This window comes from Entelurus aequoreus, linkage group LG26 (genome assembly GCF_033978785.1).
Source record: "Entelurus aequoreus isolate RoL-2023_Sb linkage group LG26, RoL_Eaeq_v1.1, whole genome shotgun sequence".
Lineage (NCBI taxonomy): Eukaryota > Metazoa > Chordata > Actinopteri > Syngnathiformes > Syngnathidae > Entelurus > Entelurus aequoreus.
Window position 1 is genome coordinate 4,154,793 of NC_084756.1, and position 21,662 is coordinate 4,176,454.

The following is a 21,662-nucleotide window of genomic DNA, read 5'->3' on the forward strand; positions in this document are numbered from 1 at the left end:
TGACCCTCGCCCCGTCCTTGTTTGTGAATGACTGAGCATTTCATTGAAGCTGCTTTTATACCCAATCATGGCACCCACCTGTTCCCAATTAGCCTGTTCACCTGTGGGATGTTCCAAATAAGTGTTTTGATGAGCATTCCTCAACTTTCTCAGTCTTTCTTGCCACTCGTGCCAGCTTTTTTGAAACATGTTGCAGGCATCAAATTCCAAATGAGCTAATATTTGCAAAATATAAAGTTTTCCTGTTCAAACTTTAAGTATCTTGTATTTGCAGTCTATTCAATTGAATATAAGTTGAAAAGGATTTGCAAATCATTGTATTCTCTTTTTATTTATCATTTACACAACGTGACAACCTGACAGCTTTTGGGTTTTGTATGTCAAATTCAAATTTCCTTTTGCCAGTTGGTCAACAAACAAGTAGACGTTTATATCTGACACTTGCATTGTTTGATGTGAACAAAAGCCAGCAGAAACAAGGAGCCAGGCAGGGAGAGATGATATCAGCTCGCACAGATAATGGGCTTTTTATGTTCAGCAACTTGCCAACAACTGACAGCCGGGTGAGGATTCAGTGTCTTCCGTGCCACCGCTCTTTGTTCGATATGCCAACCGCCGTGAACGGCATGTACCCTCCAGAAATACTTGAATGAAATGATGGGCGAGTGTCCCGGAGGAGGGATATTGATTTCCATGGAGCCGCACAACTGTTTATTTGCAGCCCTTCTCCAAGTACAGTCATGTGCGCAGAAGCAAAATCTGAACAGCCCAAAGTTTGTCAGGCATGTGATTTGAACTTCATGAAAACAGACTGAAAATAAGCCGTGGGTCTGGCCAGTGGTGGGGGGGGGGGGGGGGGGGGGGGGAATAAGGGGGTCAAAGCCCTCATTTTTGTTTCTGCTTTAGTGGATTTTGCCTTGGATTTTATAGCCAATTTATGTCCCTTCGACTCCCTCTCCACTTCGAACTGCTTCTAACTACATTCACTGTAAAAACATACATATACACATACTATACATATACATTCACTGTACAAACATACATATACACATACTATACATATACATTCACTGTACAAACATACATATACACATACAGTCAATGTACAAACATACATATATACATATATGTAAATATACATTCACTGTACAAACATATATATACACATATATGTACATATACATTCACTGTACAAACATACATATACATGTACATATACATTCACTGTACAAAAATACATATACACATACATGTACATATACACATACATGTACATATACATTCACTGTACAAACATACATATACACTAGGGCTGTGAATCTTTGAGTGTCCCACGATTCGATTCAATATCGATTCTTGGGGTCACGATTCGATTCAAAATAGATTTTTTTTCCATTAAACACGATTCTCGATTCAAAAACGATTTTTTCCCGATTCAAAAGGATTCTCTATTCATTCAATACATAGGATTTCAGCAGGATCTACCCCAGTCTGCTGACATGCAAGCAGAGTAGTAGATTTTTGTAAAAAGCTTTTATAATTGTAGAGGACAATGTTTTATCAACTGATTGCAATAATGTAAATTTGTTTTAACTATTAAATGAACCAAAAATATGACTTATTTTATCTTTGTGAAAATATTGGACACAGTGTGTTGTCAAGCTTATGAGATGCGATGCAATTGTAAGCCACTGTGACACTATTGTTCTTTTTTTTTTTTTTTTTATAAATGTCTAATGATAATGTCAATGAGGGATTTTTAATCACTGCTATGTTGAAATTGTAACTAATATTGATACTGTTGTTGATGATAATCATTTTTGTTCCACTACTTTTGGTTTGTTCTGTGTCGTGTTTGTGTCTCCTCTCAATTGCTCTGTTTATTGCAGTTCTGAGTGTTGCTGGGTCGGGTTTGGTTTTGGAATTGGATTGCATTGTTATGGTATTGCTGTGTATTGTTTTGTTGGATTGATTAATTAAATTTTTTTTTTTAAATAAATAATAATTTGATTTAAAAAAAAAGAGAATCGATTCTGAATCGCACGTGAGAATCGCGATTCGAATTCGAATCGATTTTTTCCCACACCCCTAATATACACATACATGTACATATACACTCACTGTACAAACATACATATACACATACTGTAAATATACATTAACTGTACAAACATACATATACACATACATGTACATATACACTCACTGTACAAACATACATATACACATACTGTACATATACATTAACTGTACAAACATACATATACACATACATGTACATATACACTCACTGTACAAACATACATATACACATACTGTACATATACATTAACTGTACAAACATACACATACATGTACATCCACTGTACATACATACATATACACATACATATACATGCACTGTACAAACATACATATACACATACTGTACATATACATTCACTGTACAAACATACATATACACATACTGTACATATACATTCACTGTACAAACATACATATACACATACATGTACATATATAGCCACTGTACATACATATACACATACTGTACATATACATTCCACTGTACAAACATACATATACATTCACTGTACAAACATACATATACACATACTGTACATATACATTAACTGTACAAACATACATATGCATCCACTGTACATACATACATATACATGTACATATACATACATACACTCATGCACATAATTACGTTTCATCAAACATAAATTAACGTTGTTGCCCTAGGTTAAACTGGGTAACACATGGCACACTGACAAAGCTTACCCTATTGTTTACTATAACAATCTACAAGGTTAATATAGGTTGCTTCTCTTTTTCCCCCTCCATTTTTCTGCATCTCTAGTTATCATGACATATGTATTGTTGCATTTGAACAACTGTATTGTTGATAATAGAGGTAAATTATTGGTATTGTTCATTATCAATAGCGATATTTCTTTTGCTATTTGTATAGCTGTAGTGTAATAATGCTCATTGTCATTTATAATGCTCATTGTCATTTCTGTATTATTTATTTTGCTAACTGCTTCTTTGCTATCACTTTTACCATCATATTTGTACATATCCTATTTGCTGATGTTGCTCTATTGTTGTTGTTGTTGTTATTACTGTTGTTGTTTTTGTCTCTCTGTCTTATCCCCCTCTTGTCCCCACAATTTCCCCCTCTTTCTTCCTTTTTTCCTCTTTCTATCCCCTCCTGCTCTGGCCCGGCTGCACCAAATGATAATATAAATACATTTAATAAAGTCAAATACAAATAAGGCAACAAGAGAAGTATCCCACACTTCTCTTTTGTAAAGTAAATGTGAACAGCCGATATGAGCATCTACATCAACTATATGATTTGCCTGAGAAGCTGGACAGCTAAAAAAATAAAAATAAAAATAGACCTAAAAATTTGCGATCATCAATCTTTACCAAGACGTCACTTCCGTCACTTGATTGACCCGAGGGTCTTGTGAGATGACGCTGGCTGCTGCCAGATCGATATTAGGGAAAAATGACCGACAGGAAGGCGAGAAACACTTTTTATTTCAACCGTACCTCTAGTCAAAACTCTGACCGCACAGTTCCGGTCTTCACAATAAAAGCCCTGCTTCATCCTGCCTAAAATCATGAATTAACGGCGGCTGATTGCATTTTGCAAATCTGAGTTCAATCTCACTGACCACACACCCAAACCGGATTACCTCCAGACCTGTTCGACCGAGGAATCACTGAAAAAGAACGGGTCGGCCAAAAAGCCGCGATCCAAAGAAATTCAAGAACAGATGCGAAATAAAGTAATGGAGATCAATCGGTCTGGAAAAGGTTATAAGCTTTAGGACTCCAGCAAACCACGGTGAGAGCCATTATTCACAAATGGAGAAAACATGGACCGGTGGTAAACCGTCCGAGAAGTGGCAGGACAACTTTTAAAGAACTGCAGGCACCCCTTGCCTCAGTTAAGGTCAGAAATTGGCATCCATGGCAGAAAACCACTGGTGACTAGAAGGACGTTTGAAACATCTGAATGATTCCCAAGACTTTCAGAAGAATATTCTATGGACCGACAAGACGGAGGTTGAACTTTTTAGAAGGTGTGTCTTGTTACATCTGGCGTAAATGTAACAGCATTTCAAAATAAGAACATCATGCCAAGACTTAACAATGGTGGTGGTTTTCTGATGGTCTGCTTCAGGACCAGGACCACTTGCCGTGATCGATGAAAACATGAATTCTGCTCTTTACCAGAAAATCTTGAAGGATAATGTTTGGCCATCTTGTGATTTCAAACTGAAGTGCACTTTGGTTCTACGATCAGACAACGATCCAAAACACACCAGCGAGTCAACTTCTGAATGGCTTTAAAAAAACCTAAATGAGGGTTTTGGACTGGCCTCATGCTCAAATACCCTCCAGTGTTGATGAATTAAAACAATTCTGCTAGACGGAACGAGCCAAAATATCTCCACAGAGATTACAAAGACTCAGAATTTCCCCTTAATGTAATTGAATGTGGCGGCCTGCCAGTCCACTGCATTTTTATTACCGCCACACCTTGAAAATAAATGTTTTTACTTGAAAACGAATTAAAGTAATGTAATATATTTTAGCCCCCAGAAGAAATCACAAAGTCAGACGCTATTTTTAACTTTTATTACCAATCCGTGCTTTCCCGAACCCGCAACATTCTCCGCCAATCACCTTTCAGGCACGGATGCGTGTTTGAAAATGGACATCAAATCCAAACCACACGAACATAAACATTAACTGGTCGTTACAGTATGAACGGATATATTCAGCCTATTATTTGCGCACTATTTGACAAGTGATGTACCAAAAACTTGACCGCCGGAAAAAATACTTTGATCACCAAAAACCGTGCTACCGAAACCAGATGTAAACAAAGCGGACGCCATTGTTTGGAGCGTTGTCAGCATGTCTGTGATGTGGATGTAATTTGTGTATATATTGGAGATATCTACAAAATGTGCAAATATTAAGAGGACAGTGGCAACTTTTAAAGAAGAGAAAGTCCAACTAGAGCGTGTTTGTAAACATGGGTAAAACTGACATAAAATCCAAACCACACTAACATAAACATTAACTGGTCATTACAGTATGAACGGATATATTCAGCCTATTATTTGCACACTATTGGACAAGAGATGTACCAAAAACTTGACCGCCGGAAAAAATACTTTGATCACCGAAAACCGTGGTACCGAAACCAGATGTAAACAAAACGCACACCATTGTTTGGAGCGTTGTAGCATGTCTGTGATGTGGACATAATTTGTGTATATAGTGGAGCTATCTACAAAATGTGCGAATATTAAGAGGACAGTGGAGACTTTTAAGAAGACAAAGTAAGCAAGTGTGACGTCATGCTCGCTGCAGCCTCTCTAGTCAGTAGTCCGGGACATGGAGGGACAGAAGTAGAGTCTCTAAACACGACTACATTTTATAATACGGTAATACCAGAAGAAGATGCTAGATTTGCTGCTCGAATCTTTTTAATTAAAACAAGTCATTATAAGTCTGGGAACACTTGAACAAATCTCAACAAAGTACAAAAAGCAGCAACAATTGAAAATATGGCAAAATGATAAAAATATATGTTTATACTAATTCATAATAACAGATTTGTTTTAAGAGCAAAATACGCAAATAACTTGATGATTTCATGGGACCACGCCCATAACCACGCCCCCCCCGTATCTTGGCAGTAACACTGTCATTGCCAGGTATAGAGAAAGCTTGATTTTAGTTGCTGCCTTGTGTGGCCGAGCCACTTATGGGGTTTTTTTGTTTTTTTTTTGTCAAAGAAATACAATCATGTGTGCTTACGGACTGTATCCCTGCAGAATGTATTGATCTATATTGATATATAATGTATATATTGTGTTTTTTATGTTGATTTAATAAAAAATACAAACATTTTTTTATTTATTTTATTTTATATATTTTTTTAATTTCTTGTGCGGCCCGGTACCAATTGGTCCACGGACCAGTACCGGGCCTTGGCCCGGTGGTTGGGGACCACTGCTGTAGACTACTCCAGCAGACTTCCACTCAAGCTAGCTAGTTGTTCTTGTACTTGTTAAATGATTTTGGGGCCAATATCTCCAGCCACAGTCTCATAATGAACCGAAAATATTTCTGTTAGCCGTGATGCTAATTTTCTCTGTTAAATCCCATTCATTTATGCTAACAACATTAGCGATCCGGATTTACCTTTTTTGTGATCTGTAAAGTTCAACTGGCAAATACTAAATCAAAAGGTGTAGTTTCTCCTTTGCCTTCTGTTCTGCTAGCCATTCTGTTGTCGTACAAGAATGTAGGTTATTGTTTGATATAGCATGCTGAATGAGTGTTCATTTATTCATCTAGCCTATTTCTATTAATTTGTCCATCAGTAAAATATTTTTAAAGACTACTCCAATTGTTTAGCTGACTATTTATATCTGTGTGTGGCATTGCATTAGTGTTTTACAAGCTTCTCACCTTATTCTACAATGGACGGTGTCCAACTTTGAATAATCAAAAAATTGTCAACATTTCCAAACTCCCCGAGTTCAACTTCCCGTGGTAAATTTACGGAAATTTACCGGAAACTTTCCACCCCTTTGTAACCCTACTTCTTACCCTCAATTAATGTAAAAGCAATGTTAAATGTTTATGTAATTAATCTCAGTGAAATGTGTTTTGTGTTAATATTTTTGGGGATCTGGAACAGATTCATTGGAATTTACATTATTTCTTATGGGGGGAAAACGGACCATTTGGTCCACGTTGAGCATTTTAGAAGGGATTGGTAATGAAAAGCAAGGAATAACTAATACAATTCAAAAGGAAGAATCAACAAAAACAATCTATCCATCCTACATCCTTCAATTAATAACTCTACAAACAAACAGCGCTATTGATGATTTCTCAACATTTTGCGCCTTGCTACGAATACAACATTGGGTGTTTTGTTGTCGTGTTGTGAAATAAATATACCGTATTTCCTTGAATAGCCGCAGGGGCGTTAATTAATTTAAAACCTCCTGTCACACCTGCGTTTACCGGAAACCGGCGGGATGGCCGTGCATGCGGTAATTATTTTAAAACCTCTTCTCACTCCGGCGTTTACCAAAAGGAATCCATAAAATTTAGGCGTGCGCTTTGAGTGTGATGTAAGCATACCATCATGAAAAGCACATTTAATTAAAAAAAACGTTATTATGGTCTTACCTGTACTTATAAATGGAGTCCATTTGCAGCTCCTTCTGACCAAAAGCATCGATAACTTGTTTATAGAAGTCTTCCTTATTTTCTTTCTTCAGTTTTAAAAGTCTCTGTTTCGATGGAGATATTCCTTTAATTATTACCTCCTGCTTCGATTGAAAGTCCAGTTTAGAAAACTGTTTTATTTTATGTATGTAATCCTCCATTTTAAAAGTTCAGGCAGAGGACAGAAAAAAAAATCTCTTGCTGCGTGTGTTCACTTCTTCTGCAGTACCGGAAGTCGCAAGAAGGATCACTAGCGCGGCAGCGCCCTCTACCACCAGGAGGCGGGAGTCATTTAATGACTTATACAGTATTTCACACACGCAGCTACGGTATATTAATAAAACATAGCTGCTTACTGTTCTCTTTAGCATACTGTACAGGTATTCAATAGCTTGGACCTTAAATCCTACTGAAAAGCTCTTTATCTTTTTTCCTTTGTGCGATTTTAAACTACTGAAAGCAGTTTCCTCCATTTTGAAAATGAGGACAGATGCGTCACTCGTGACGTAACGAATTTGACCCGGTGGAAGTTCTAGCCATATGCTAAATATTTTGCGAAACGAGTTTGACCCGGCGAAAATTACAGACATGCGATAATAAAATTAATATTTTGCGAAACGAATTTGATCCAGCTTCAATAATAAACCGGCGATAAGGCCAAGCATGCGTTAATTATTTTGAGAAACGAGTTTGACCCGGCAGTAATTCTAGACGTGCGAATACTATATTCCCTGCGCCAATTCAAGGAAATACGGTACTTGAAATGTGCTTGAAGAGAGCTACTTTTTCTTTCAACTTTATCATGCACTCCAATCCATTAGCAAAGCCAAAGAGTTAGCTTGTTAACTAGTCTAAAATACCCCCAGTTATTTCCAATTACATTCTCATTGCAGCTTAGGTACACCGGGTTATTTGTATAAAAGTGTCCAAAGTGCAGCCCATAGTATATCTTTTAAATGGCCCGCAGCACAATCGTTAGCATTGTAATATTAGTATGCTAGCTTTTTTTTGCTAATTTTGTAAACACCTCAGCTTCAAATACTTTGTTACTTGGCCAATGATGCCTGTTAGCATGCTAACGTTAGTATGCTAGCTTTTTAAAAAAAAAAATTCTGGTACACAAGTACAACCCCGTTTTCATATGAGTTGGGGAATTGTGTTAGATGTAAATATAAACGGAATACAATGATTTGCAAATCATTGTCAACCCATATTCACTTGAATATGCTACAAAGACAACATACTTGATGTTCAAACTGATAAAAAAAAATGTTTTGTGCAAATAATCATTAACTTTAGAATTTGATGCCAGCAACACGTGACAAAGAAGTTGGGAAAGGTGGCAATAAATACTGATAAAGTTGAGGAATGCTCATCAAACACTTATTTGGAACGTCCCACAGGTGAACAGGCAAATTGGGAACAGGTGGGTGCCATGATTGGGTATAAAAGTAGATTCCATGAAATGCTCAGTCATTCAAAAACAAGGATGGGGCGAGGGTCACCACTTTGTCAACAAATGTGTGAGCAAATTGTTGAACAGTTTAAGAAAAACCTCTCAACCAGCTATTGCAAGGAATTTAGGGATTTCACCATCTACGCTCTGTAATATCATCAAAGGGTTCAGAGAATCTGGAGAAATCACTGCACGTTAGCAGCTAAGCCCGTGACCTTCGATCCCTCAGGCTGTACTGCATCAACAGGCGACATCAGTGTGTAAAGGATATCACCACATGGGCTCAGGAACACTTCAGAAACCCACTGTAAGTAACTACAGTTGGTAGCTACATCTGTAAGTGCAAGTTAAAACTCTCCTATGCAAGGCGAAAACCGTTTATCAACAACACCCAGAAACGCTTGGCCTGAGCTCATCTAAGATGGACTGATACAAAGTGGAAAAGTGTTCTGTGGTCTGACGAGTCCACATTTCAAATTGTTTTTGGAAACTGTGGACGTTGTGTCCTCGGACCAAAGAAGAAAAGAACCATCCGGATTGTTATAGGCGCAAAGTGTAAAAGCCAGCATGTGTGATGGTATGGGGGTGTATTAGTGCCCAACACATGGGTAACTTACACATCTGTGAAGGCACCATTAATGCTGAAAGATACATACAGGTTTTGGAGCAACATATGTTGCCATCCAAGCAACGATACCATGGACGCCCCTGCTTATTTCAGCAAGACAATGCCAAGCCACGTGTTACATCAACGTGGCTTCATAGTAAAAGAGTGCGGGTACTAGACTGGCCTGCCTGTAGTCCAGACCTGTCTCCCATTGAAAATGTGTGGCGCATTGTGAAGCCTAAAATAGCACAACGGAGACCCCTGGACTGTTGAACAACTTAAGCTGTACATCAAGCAAGAATGGGAAAGAATTCCACCTGAGAAGCTTCAAAAATGTGTCTCCTCAGTTCCCAAACGTTTACTGAGTGTTGTTAAAAGGAAAGGCCATGTAACACAGTGGTGAACATGCCTTTTCCCAATTACTTTGGCACATGTTGCAGCCATGAAATTCTAAGTTAATTATTATTTGCAAAAAAATAAATAAAGTTTATGAGTTTGAACATCAAATATGTTGTCTTTGTAGTGCATTCAATTGAATATGGGTTGAAAAGGATTTGCAAATCATTGTATTCCGTTTATATTTACATCAAACACAATTTCCCAACTCATATGGAAACAGGGTTTGTAATATGTTTTGGTATTTGGCGCATGCTCCAGTTAGCTAGCTTATAAAATCTAATTTAGCAGACAGTGTCATATATTTTGGTATTTTACTAATTAAACTGTAGGCATGCTATTGTTAGCATAATACTGCTAGCATTCTAGCTTTTTTTTTAGCTAGTTATGCTCATATTTTTTGTTACTTGACGCAATCTGGACAGTGTGCTAACTGTTAGCATTTCAGTTCAGCTTTGGCTTTTGAGCATTCTCAGGAAAAGTCTACCAAAATTGCATTTTCTAGTTCTTTGAAAAAAATCTATATATAGCACTGGGTTTGAAGGTAAAAACTAATGAAACAGCCCACGCATTCTATGATTTGTAAGTCTGTGGCCCTCAGTGGAAAGAGTTTGGGCAGCCTTGGTAAAAGACAACCGATGTATTGTACTGAAAAAATACAACATAAAATAATTGTTGTGAATTTTTTCCTGTATTTGAGAGAAAAAGAAAAATTATAAAAGGACTTTGAACCTAGTTTTAGCTACTTCTTTGTGATGATACATTAAACACGTGTTTAAGTTTTATTGCATTATTATAGGGCGTGGGTCAGCAACCCGCGGCTCTTTAGCGCCGACCGAGGGGCTCCCTGGACCTCTTTCAGAGATGTGTGAAAATGGAAAAAGATGAAGAAAAAAATATATTTTTTGTTTAAATATATTTTCTGTGGGAGGACAAACATGACACAAACATTCCTAATTGTTAGAAATCCCACTGTTTATGTAATACATGCTTCACTGATGAGACTATTTGGCAAGCGCCGTTTAGTCTTACTAATTTCAGCGATCCTTGAACTCATCGTAGTTTGTTTACATGTACAACCTTCTCCGACGCTGCCACAGAAAGACGTGTTTTATGCCACTCCTTCCTTGTCTCATTTTGTCCACCAAATGTTTTATGCTGTGCGCGAATGCACAAAGGTGAGCTTTGTTGATTTTATTGATTTGCTGGAGTGCTCATCAAGCATATTTGGTCAGTGCATGACTGCAAGCTAATCAATGTTAACATGCTATTTAGGCTAACTGCATCATTAGGCCTCATTTGTAGCTATATTTGAGCTCATTTAATTTCCTTTACTTATGTCCTCTGTGTATTTAATTTATATTTGCATGTCTCATGACACATTATCTGTATGTAATATTGGCTGCATTATCCGCCATGTTGTTCCAGACCACAGCAAACGTTACCCAGCTTGCAAAGATTGTAATAAATCCATCAGAGGAAGACGTTTCCTTTAACTTGGACACACACATCTATACCTTTGGCCATTCTAAGACAGTCATTTCCAGGAGTTATCTCATCCTGTGAGAAGCCTCCATTTTACTCATGATTTCCAATGTTGCAAAAATGAGTAGAATAAATATTAAAATACAACATTTCTGTCAACAAAGATTTGCGTCAGCCTTTGGTAGTAGGCTAATATAGCTAATATACTGTAATTTCCGGACTATAAGCCGCACCTGACTATAAGCCGCACCAGCTAAATTTAGGGGAAAATACAGATTGCTCCATATATAAGCCGCACCCGACTATAAGCCGCAGGGTTTTGATGTGTAATTACCGTAGTATATAGGGGTTCCTGCTACCACGGAGGGGATTGTCGGGACAGAGATGACTGTTTGTGAACGCAAAGCGTCCCATTTATTAACAATAAATCTTTCAATCATTCAATCAAACTTTCACATCTTTGACATGGCGAACAGCATTCGTGCAGAGTACAAATAATACAACGGTGCAAAGTAATACAAAGTGCTCGCCTGTACGTTATCAAAATAACCAGCCTACCGGTATATGAAAAGTCAGTCTTTAATCATTGTGTCATCGTCTTCCTCCTGCGTTCTAAAACCACCGAAATCCTCTTCGTCGGTGTCGGAGAAGAACAGGCCGTAAATAAGCCGCACCCTTGTATAAGCCGCAGGGACCAGAACGAGGGGAAAAAGTAGCGGCTTATAGTCCGGAAATTACGGTGGACACTTACATCATGTGTTGCCTTCATTATAACACTTATATAGGACTTTTAAAGTAATTTTGATAGTAGGCAAATATAGCTAATATAGACACTCACGTCATGTGTTGCCTTCATTATAACACTTATGTAAGACTTTTAAAGTCATTTTGATAGTAAGCTAATATAACTAATACAGACACATCATGTGTTGTCTTCATTATAACACTTATATAAGACTTTTATTTAAAGTCATTTTGATAGTAGGCTAATATAACTAATATAGACATTTACATGATGTGTTGCCTTCATTATAACACTTATATAAGGCTTTTAAAGTCATTTTGATAGTAGGCTAATATAGCTAATATAGACACTTACATCATGTGTTGTCTTTATTAGAACACTTATATAAGACTTGTAAAGTCATTTTGATAGTAGGCTAATATAGCTAATATAGACACTTACATCATGTGTTGCCTTCATTATAACACTTATATAAGACTTTAAATTTTTTGTGGCTCCAGACAGATTGTTTTATTGTAGTTTTGCTCCAATATGATTCTTTCAACATTTTGGGTTGCCGACCCCTGTTGTAGGGGTAAAGTTATGTTTTAGTGCGCGTTAAAGAGTAACTTAAAACACTGCCTGCATGGGTAATAAAAGTTTTATGACGGCAACAGCTTAAGCCTAGAATGGATTAATGTTTTGAAATCAAAACAAATCCGAGGTCAGCCGACTTCCCGTTGTGGATTGTGTTTGACCTTTCCCAAGTTCCACTGTGGAGTATTTGTTTGAGCTCGTCACGTTCCTTCATTTGAAAAACCTGTAAATATAGGCCGAGCTGGAGCCCGGTGACCTCTCCAACATCCGAACACTGCTGTGTAACATGATGAGGATAATGTCATGTTGCTAGGCTCGCAAACAGGAGGCGCGCTTGTTGAAGCCGCATTTTAAGATCACGGTATTTGGCCCGGTGCAAAAGCCAAACAAATGTTTTGGAAACGGGAGGGAGGACAGTTCAACCACGCTACTGAAAAGTGATAAACAAGATGTCCAAGAGTGAAACGCACCTCTTCGCACACTTCCCGGGCAGCGGCGACGTTGGGCTCCTCCTCGGGTTCCATGCCCCCTCCAGGAACGATCCACTTGTCAGGATGTCTGCTGCTGCTCACCAGCAGCACCTGCAAAGCATCCCAAATAACAACGGCCGGGCTTAATGGTCCCAATCGATGCAGCGTGTTCACACTATGCCAGGATTGTTGTCCAGGCATACCCACAGGGAGTTATGCTGCACACAAAACTGGGACATAATATGTGGCATTGTCAATTTGCAAAATCTCTATGTGGAGAATTTGGCTGGATTAAGTCTCTAAGCTTGGAGCTGGCCATACTAATATGTTTTCCCTCCTAGTGATAACTTTATGGTGGTAACAATTAACCACCCTACAAAGACCACTTGTTGCATGTGCCCGGACTTCACCTTCCAGAAACGCCTCTCAGCTTTCGTACACAGGTGGCCATTAGTAGTTGTTTCCAGAGCCAGGACGTGTCGTTTTAATAAGTAATAACGTGTAACAGTAAATAAACAACGTCTCGTAAGTGACTAGATGAGGCAATTCCTGAAGGAATTACGTGTGAATGCTCCAATGCTGAAATACTGGAATTTTTTTTTTAGAATTGTTGAAGTAGAGCACACAATTCCTGAACAGGCTGAATATTTTGAAGTTGGAATACTTTGAATCAGATGAAAATTGTGGGAGCAGTGGAACTTTGAAGAATTTCCCCAAAAATGTTGCGAAAAGTGGGAATTTTTTGGAAAATGTTAATTGGTCTGAATGAGTTGAAATGGTTGGTGTTGGAATTTTTCAAATCAATCGAGAAATGTCGAAGTAGTAGCATGTTGAATTGAGAAATGGTATTACGGAATTCCGGGAAAACCGGGAATTTTTCCAGTTCAAAAAACAACTTTGTTTTTCGTCCTGATTACGAGGAATGTTTTGACGGTGGAACGGTTGAAATGCGCTGAAAAATGTGGAAGGAGTAGTGGCCAGAAAAAAGGGTGAAAATAGTGCTTTGAAAAAATGGGAATTCTGGGAATTCCTGGAATATTTTGGAACTTGGAAAAACAATTGTTTGAATGTCCAGGATGAGTGGAATATGTGGAAGGTGGAATGGTTTAAATAGGTTGAAAAATGTGGAAATGGTGGAAGTTTGAAAAATGGCCAATTGATTTTGAATGGGAAAAATGTCCCGGAAAACCTGGAATTCTGGGAATTTTTGGAATTTGTCCAGGGAAAGCCCGCAATTCCCCAATAGAGTGAACAGTTTGAAGTTGGAACGGTTTGAATCGGGTGAAAAATGTGGAAGGTAGAGCGCACCAAAATCTGGAGAAGAAGAAGTTGAATAAATATATGCATTTTGGTGTAGAAAACCATATGTATGAAAGCTTTGGAGCATTCACACAATAACGTGGAGCAGTAAATAAACAACGTCTCATAAGTAATAACGTGTAAGAGTAAATAAAAGTCTCATAAGTAATAACGTGTAAGAGTAAATAAAAGTCTCATAAGTAATAACGTGTAACAGTAAATAAACGTCTCATAAGTAATAATGTGTAACAGTAAATAAACAACTCATGCCCGTGTAAGCTAATAGTGCATTATCGCCTCTTGGGTTGTGTCTTCCGGCTAAGTTTGGCGAGTAGCATTAGAACAGTTAACTAACATTAATTCAGAAAGAGATTGGATAATTATCCAATCCAATCCATCCATCCATTTTCTACCGCTTGTCCCTTTTGGGGTCCACTTTATCTATATAGCACATTTCAAAAAACATAGAAGTTTCACAAAGTGCTGCACAGAAGTTAAGACAAACATACTAGAAGAGTCAGTAATATAAAACATTTAACTATAAAAGAGTAAATACATAAAATACATCAGAGAAAATAAAATGGACTAAAATCACACAACTCTCATGCTGGTTTAAAAGCCAAAGAGAAAAAATATGTTTTAAGACGTGATTTAAAAGTCATTAAAGAGGGAGCTGTCCGAATAGCAATAGGGATATTGTTCCAAAGTTTTGGAGCCACAGCAGAAAATGCACCGTCACCTCTGGATTTTAAACGGGTTTTTGGGACGACAAGAAGAAACTGATCAGCTGACCTCAGAGACCTTGTGGGCGTGTACATTTTAAAAGGTCTAACATACAGTATATTGTGGCGCTGATCCGTTAAAAGATTTAAAAACAAACAATATTTTAAAATGAATTCTAAAATGAAGCGGGAGCCTGTGAAGGGATTATAAAATGGAGGTAACGTGTTCATGTTTTTTAGTGGCACTTAAAAGGCAAGCAGCAGCATTTTGGACTAAACTGCAATGGAGCGATTGAGGCCTGGTTCATACCAACGCAGAGGGAGTTGCAGTCGTCCAAACGTGATGAAATAAAAGCATGGATTACCCGCTCAAAGTTGTTAAAAGATAAAACTAATTACATTTTTGCTAAAAGTCTTAGATGATAAAAACTACATCGTACAACTGAGTTAACCTGCGGCTCCAATTTAAAATCTTTGTCCAACTTAAATCCAAGATTTGTGACTGTGGGTTGTAAATAAGGCATCAGGGGGGTCCAGGTCACTGGGTGGAGCATTCTGTTTGACTTTTTAGTCAAATAAAATCATCCTTGTTCTCATTCAAGTTTAGAAAGTTCACATGCTTTTATGTCCTCAAGACAATTTAGAAGTGATTTTAAAACTCGTGTCACTTTTCTTTTTTTAAAGGGACATAGATTTGCGTGTAATCCGCATAAAGACGATATATTATATATATTTTTAATGTGTCGAATGGGCAGGATGTAGACTGAAAACAGGATTGGGATAATTAAGACAGTTAACTAACATTTGCTACCCAAAATGACACCAAGTCCCTTCTTACAGCAGCCCGGGTTGCGGGTTGTCGTTGTCGGCGGACAGCCGGCTACGGATGGTTAGCATTAGCTTAGCAGCTAACGGCGGCTAATGACCGGCCTGGTTCATACCAATGAAGAGGGAGTTGCAGTCGTCCAAACATGATGAAATAAAAGCATGGATTACCCGCTCAAAGTCGTTAAAAGATAAAACTGATTTAATTTTTGCTAAAAGTCATAGATGATAAAAACTACATCGTACAACGGAGTTAACCTGCTGCTCCAATTTAAAATCTTTGTCGAACTTAAATCCAAGATTTGTGACTGTGGGTTGTAAATAAGGCATCAGAGGGGTCTAGGTCACTGGGGGGAGCATTCTGTTTGACTTTTTAGTCAAATAAAATAATTTCCGTCTTGTTCTCATTTAACTTCAGAAATTTAACATGCCTTAAGACAATTTAAAAGTGATTTTAAACTTGTGTCACTTTTCTTTTTTAAAAGGGACATAGATTTGCGTATCGTCCGCATAAAGAGGATATATTATATATTTTTTTAATGTGTTGAATGGTCGGGATGTAGACTGAAAACAGGATTGGGATAATTAGACAGTTAACTAACATTTGCTCCCCAAAATGACACCAAGTCCCTTCTTACAGCAGCCCGGGTTGCGGGTTGTCGTTGTCGGCGGACAGCCGGCTACGGATGGTTAGCATTAGCTTAGCAGCTAACGGCGGCTAATGACCGGCCTGGTTCATACCAACGTAGAAGGAGTTGCAGTCGTCCAAACGTGATGAAATAAAAGCATGGATTACCCGCTCAAAGTAGTTAAAAGATAAAACTAATTACATTTTTGCTAAAAGTCTTAGATGATAAAAACTACATCGTAGAACAGAGTTAACCTGCTGCTCCAAATATTTGTCGAACTTAAATCCAAGATTTGTGACTGTGGGTTGTAAATAAGGCATCAGGGGGGTCCAGGTCACTGGGGGGGGGAGCATTCTGTTTGACTTTTAAATCAAATAAAATAATTTCCGCCTTGTTCTCATTTAAGTTTAGAAAGTTCACATGCTTTTTTATGTCCTCAAGGAAATTTTAAAGTGATTTTAAAACTAGTGTCACTTTTCTTTTTTAAAAGGGACATAGATTTGCGTATCATCCGCATAAAGACGATATATTATTTTTATTTTTTTAATGCCTTGAATGGGCAGGATGTAGACTGAAAACAGGATTGGGATAATTAGACATTTGCTACCCAAAATGACACCAAGTCCCTTACTTACCATTTCCGCCTTGTTCTCATTTAAGTTTAGAAAGTTTACATGATTTTATGTCCTCAAGACAATTTAAAAGTGATTTTAAAACTTGCGTCACTTTTCTTTTTTAAAAGGGACATAGATTTGCGTCTCATCCGCATAAAGACGATATGATATATTATCAATCCATTTTCTACCGCTTGTCCCATTTGGGGTCGCGGGGGGTGCTGGAGCCTATCTATGAATTAATTAACGTGGACTTAAACAAGTTGAAAAACGTATTGGGGTGTTACCATTTAGTGGTCAATTGTACGGAATATGTACTGTACTGTGCAATCTACTAATAAAATGTTCAATCAATCAATCAATCAATCAATCAATCAATCAATCAATCAATCAATCAATCTCAGCTGCATTATATTATATATGTTTTTAAATGTGTTGAATGTAGACTGAAAACAGGATTGGGATAATTAGACAGTTAACTAACATTTGCTACCCAAAATGACACCAAGTCCCTTCTTACAGCAGCCTGGGTTGCGGGTTGTCGTTGTGGGCGGACAGCCGGCTACGGATGGTTAGCATTAGCTTAGCAGCTAACGGCGGCTAATGACCGGCCTGGTTCATACCAACGTAGAAGGAGTTGCAGTCGTCCAAACGTGATGAAATAAAAGCATGGATTACCCGCTCAAAGTCGTTAAAAAACTAATTACATTTTTTGCTAAAAGTCTTAGATGATAAAAACTACATCGTAGAACAGAGTTTACCTGCTGCTCTAATTTAAAATCTTTGTCGAACTTAAATCCAAGATTTGTGACTGTGGGTTGTAAATAAGGCATCAGGGGGGTCCAGGTCACTGGGGGGAGCATTCTGTGTTGACTTTTTAGTCAAATAAAATAATTTCCATCTTGTTCTCATTTAAGTTTAGAAAGTTCACATGCTTTTATGTCCTCAAGACAATAAAACTCGTGTCACTTTTCTTTTTTAAAAGGGACATAGATTTGCGTATCATCCGCATAAAGACGATATATTATTTGTTTTTTTTTTAATGTGTTGAATGGGCAGGATGTAGACTGAAAACAGGATTGGGATAATTAGACATTTGCTACCCAAAATGACACCAAGTCCCTTCTTACTGTTTGACTTTTTAGTCAAATAAAACCATTTCCGCCTTGTTCTCATTTAAGTTTAGAAAGTTTACATGATTTTATGTCCTTTTAAAAGTGATTTTAAAACTTGTGTCACTTTTCTTTTTTAAAAGGGACATATATTTGCGTATCATCCGCATAAAGATGATATGATATATTATCCATCCATTTCCTACCGCTTGTCCCTTTTGGGGTCGCGGGGGGTGCTGGAGCCTATCTAGGAATTGATTAACGTGGACTTAAACAAGTTGAAAAACTTCTTGGGGTGTTACCATTTAGTGGTCAATTGTACGGAATATGTACTTCACTGTGCAACCTACTAATAAAAGTTTCAATCAATCAATCAATCTCAGCTGCATTATTTTATATATGTTTTTAAATGTGTTGAATGTAGACTGAAAACAGGATTGGGACAATTAGGACAGTTAACTAACATTTGCTCCCCAAAATGACACCAAGTCCCTTCTTACAGCAGCCCGGGTTGCGGGTTGTCGTTGTCGGCGGACAGCCGGCTACGGATGGTTAGCATTAGCTTAGCAGCTAACGGCGGCTAATGACCGGTCCAAGCGGGCTATAAAAGCCCATGCTAGCCACGTTAGCTTACATAAGAAAACAAAATTATGAAAATAGACAATGACGTATGGCGTTTAATAAGACCAACTAGTATATAATTGAGTGGCGATATTGACATGATATTGACAAACCTCATAATTGTGTTGTTGAATACGTTAATTTACAGTTAGCGCAGATGCTAACGCTGCTAACGCGGCCTAGCAGGACAGCCACATCCCCGGACTCACCTGCTCCTCCGATTCGCTCCGGAAGCACAGGCAGGCGGCCCGCTTCTTGTAGCCGTCCCCGTCGTACGTCCGGGTCTGGTTGGACTTGAGCTTCATCATCGCGGGGCGGAGGTGGGAGGCGCAGACGTTCCCCCCCACAACAAAAACAAAAAAGCAGCGGCGAAGTCGAGCACGTTAGCGGGCGCGCAGAGAAGTCCTCCTCCTTGGCAATTCAGTGGGAATAACTTCTTCTTCGCTCCATTTTCACAGAGAGAGAGAGCTTGGGCGCATCCGCGGCACGGTCGCCATTACAAGGAGCCACTGCGCCCACGACGTAAGTGAAGCTTTATTCGCTCCGCCAGCGTAGGGAAAGTCACGTAGGCCGCGTTCAGGAATAGGGGCGGCGGATGGCAGGGCACCGGAGCGAGCCGGTGAAGGAAACTGACACTTTTTTTTTCTTCCCATCCCCTTTCCAACAGACAAATTGTTTGTTAAACACAACAATATAAATACAACAATATAAATGCACAACAGCCATCTTGTATCTATCATTAAGATGTTGTTTTGATTAATCACTTTCAGCACCGCAGGTAATGGACAGCGACATATATGGTGACAAAAACTATTATTATTCACTGCTTTCATTTCTGTGATGAAAAATGTTCCAAGAAATATATGAGGGCAGTTTTAGTGAAGGAATATTTTCCGGGCACAGTTCATAGACCAGTGTTTTTCAACCACTGTGCCGCGGCACACTGAGATACAGTCTGGTGTGCCTTGGGAGATTATGTAATTTCACCTATTTGGGGTAAAAATATTTTTTACTGATATCCAATATTCCGATATTGTCCAACTCTTAATTACCGATACCGATATCAACCGATACCGATATATACAGTCGTGGAATTAACACATTATTATGCCTAATTTGGACAACCAGGTATGGTGAAGATAAGGTCTTTTTTTTTTTTATTAATAAAATAAGATAAATAAATTAAAAACATTTTCTTGAATAAAAAAGAAAGTAAAACAATATAAAAACAGTTACATAGAAACTAATAATTAATGAAAATGAGTAAAATTATCTGTTAAAGGTTAGTACTATTAGTGGACCAGCAGCACGCACAATCTTGTGTGGTTACGGGCTGTATCCCTTGCAGACTGTATTGATATATATTTATATATAGTGTAGGAACCAGAATATTAATAACAGAAAGAAACAACCCTATTGTGTGAATGAGTGTGAATGGGGGAAGGAGGTTTTTTGAGTTGGTGCACTAATTGTAAGTGTATCTTGTGTTTTTTATGTTGATTTAATAAAATAAAAAAATTTAAAAAACAAACAAAAAAGAACCCGATACCGATAAAAAAACAAAAACGATACCGATAATTTCTGATATTACATTTTAAAGCATTTATCAGCCGATAATATCGGCAGACCGATATTATCGGACATCTCTAATATTTTTGGAAACAAGTAATTATAATCTACAAATAACGTGCCATTGTTGAGTGTCGGTGCTGTCTAGAGCTCGGCAGAGTAGCCATGTTGTACTCTTCCATATCAGTAGGTGGCAGCCGGTAGCTAATTGCTTTGTAGATGTCGGAAACATGGTTTGTCGTGATCACAACATGCAGATGACAGCGGGAGGCAGCGTGCAGGTCAAAAGGTATCTAAATGTTAAAACCCAAAATAAACAAAAGGTGAGTGCCCCTAAGAAAAGGCATTGAAGCTTAGGGAGCGAAACTAAAACTGAACTGGCTACAAAGTACACAAAAACAGAATGCTGGACGACAGCAAAGACTTACTAAGGCGTCCACAATGTACTGTACATCTGAACATGACATGACAATCAACAATGTCCCCACTAAGAAGGAGAAAAACAACTGAAATATTCTTGGTTGCTTAAAACAAAGTAGATGTGGGGAAATATCGCTCAAAGGAAGACATGAAACTGCTACAGGAAAATACCAACACAACAGGAAAAGTCAACAAAATAGGAGCGCAAGACAAGAACTAATAGACGACACACAGGAAAACACCAAAAAAGTCAAAATAAGTCAGGGCGTGATGTGACGAGTGGTGACAGTACACCTACTTTGAGACAAGAGCTGGTGGTGTGCCTCCTCATTTTTTCAATTAAAAAAATGTGCCTTAGCTCAAAAAAGTTTGAAAAACACTGTCATAGACAATATATCCTGAAGGCCCATCAAATCCTAAATAACACTGCACCAGCGCCACTTAAGCACTTTGTCCAGTTTACATCTGCTGCGACAACTAGAAACACAGGAGCCTCCACCAGGGGGCAGTGCAGCGTACACAGATGTAAAACCTCTTTTGCCACAATCAGCCTTTTTTCATATTAAAGCCATAAAGGAATGGAACGACCTCACAACAAACTAGAACAGTCTAACAGATGACTCTTCATTCACAATTGAAGTTAAAAAGTGGCTTTGGAGCGATCAAAGCTGCTCACACGGTCACTAAGGTGGGCACTATGATTGACACATCAACTTAATGCAGACCTGGGCATTCTGCGGCCCGCGGGCCGCATCCGGCCCTTTGTGCGTCCCTGTCCGGCCCGCGTGAGGCCAATTATAAATTACAAAATACATTTTAAAAAGTATCT

General features: G+C 38.3%; 1 protein-coding gene across 1 annotated transcript in view; it reads right to left on the reverse strand.

The window, feature by feature from the left end:
• The window catches only part of nudt3b (nudix (nucleoside diphosphate linked moiety X)-type motif 3b), a 39,993-nt gene extending 20,555 nt beyond the window's left edge, over window positions 1-19,438 (reverse strand). The window contains exons 1-2 of the mRNA XM_062037602.1: window positions 19,054-19,438; window positions 13,023-13,133 (exon numbers count right to left, since the gene is read on the reverse strand). Coding sequence (XP_061893586.1) covers window positions 13,023-13,133; window positions 19,054-19,152 — 210 coding nt within the window. The 5' untranslated portion in view covers window positions 19,153-19,438. The remainder of the gene's footprint in view (window positions 1-13,022; window positions 13,134-19,053) is intronic.
• Between the last annotated feature and the right edge of the window lie 2,224 nt (window positions 19,439-21,662).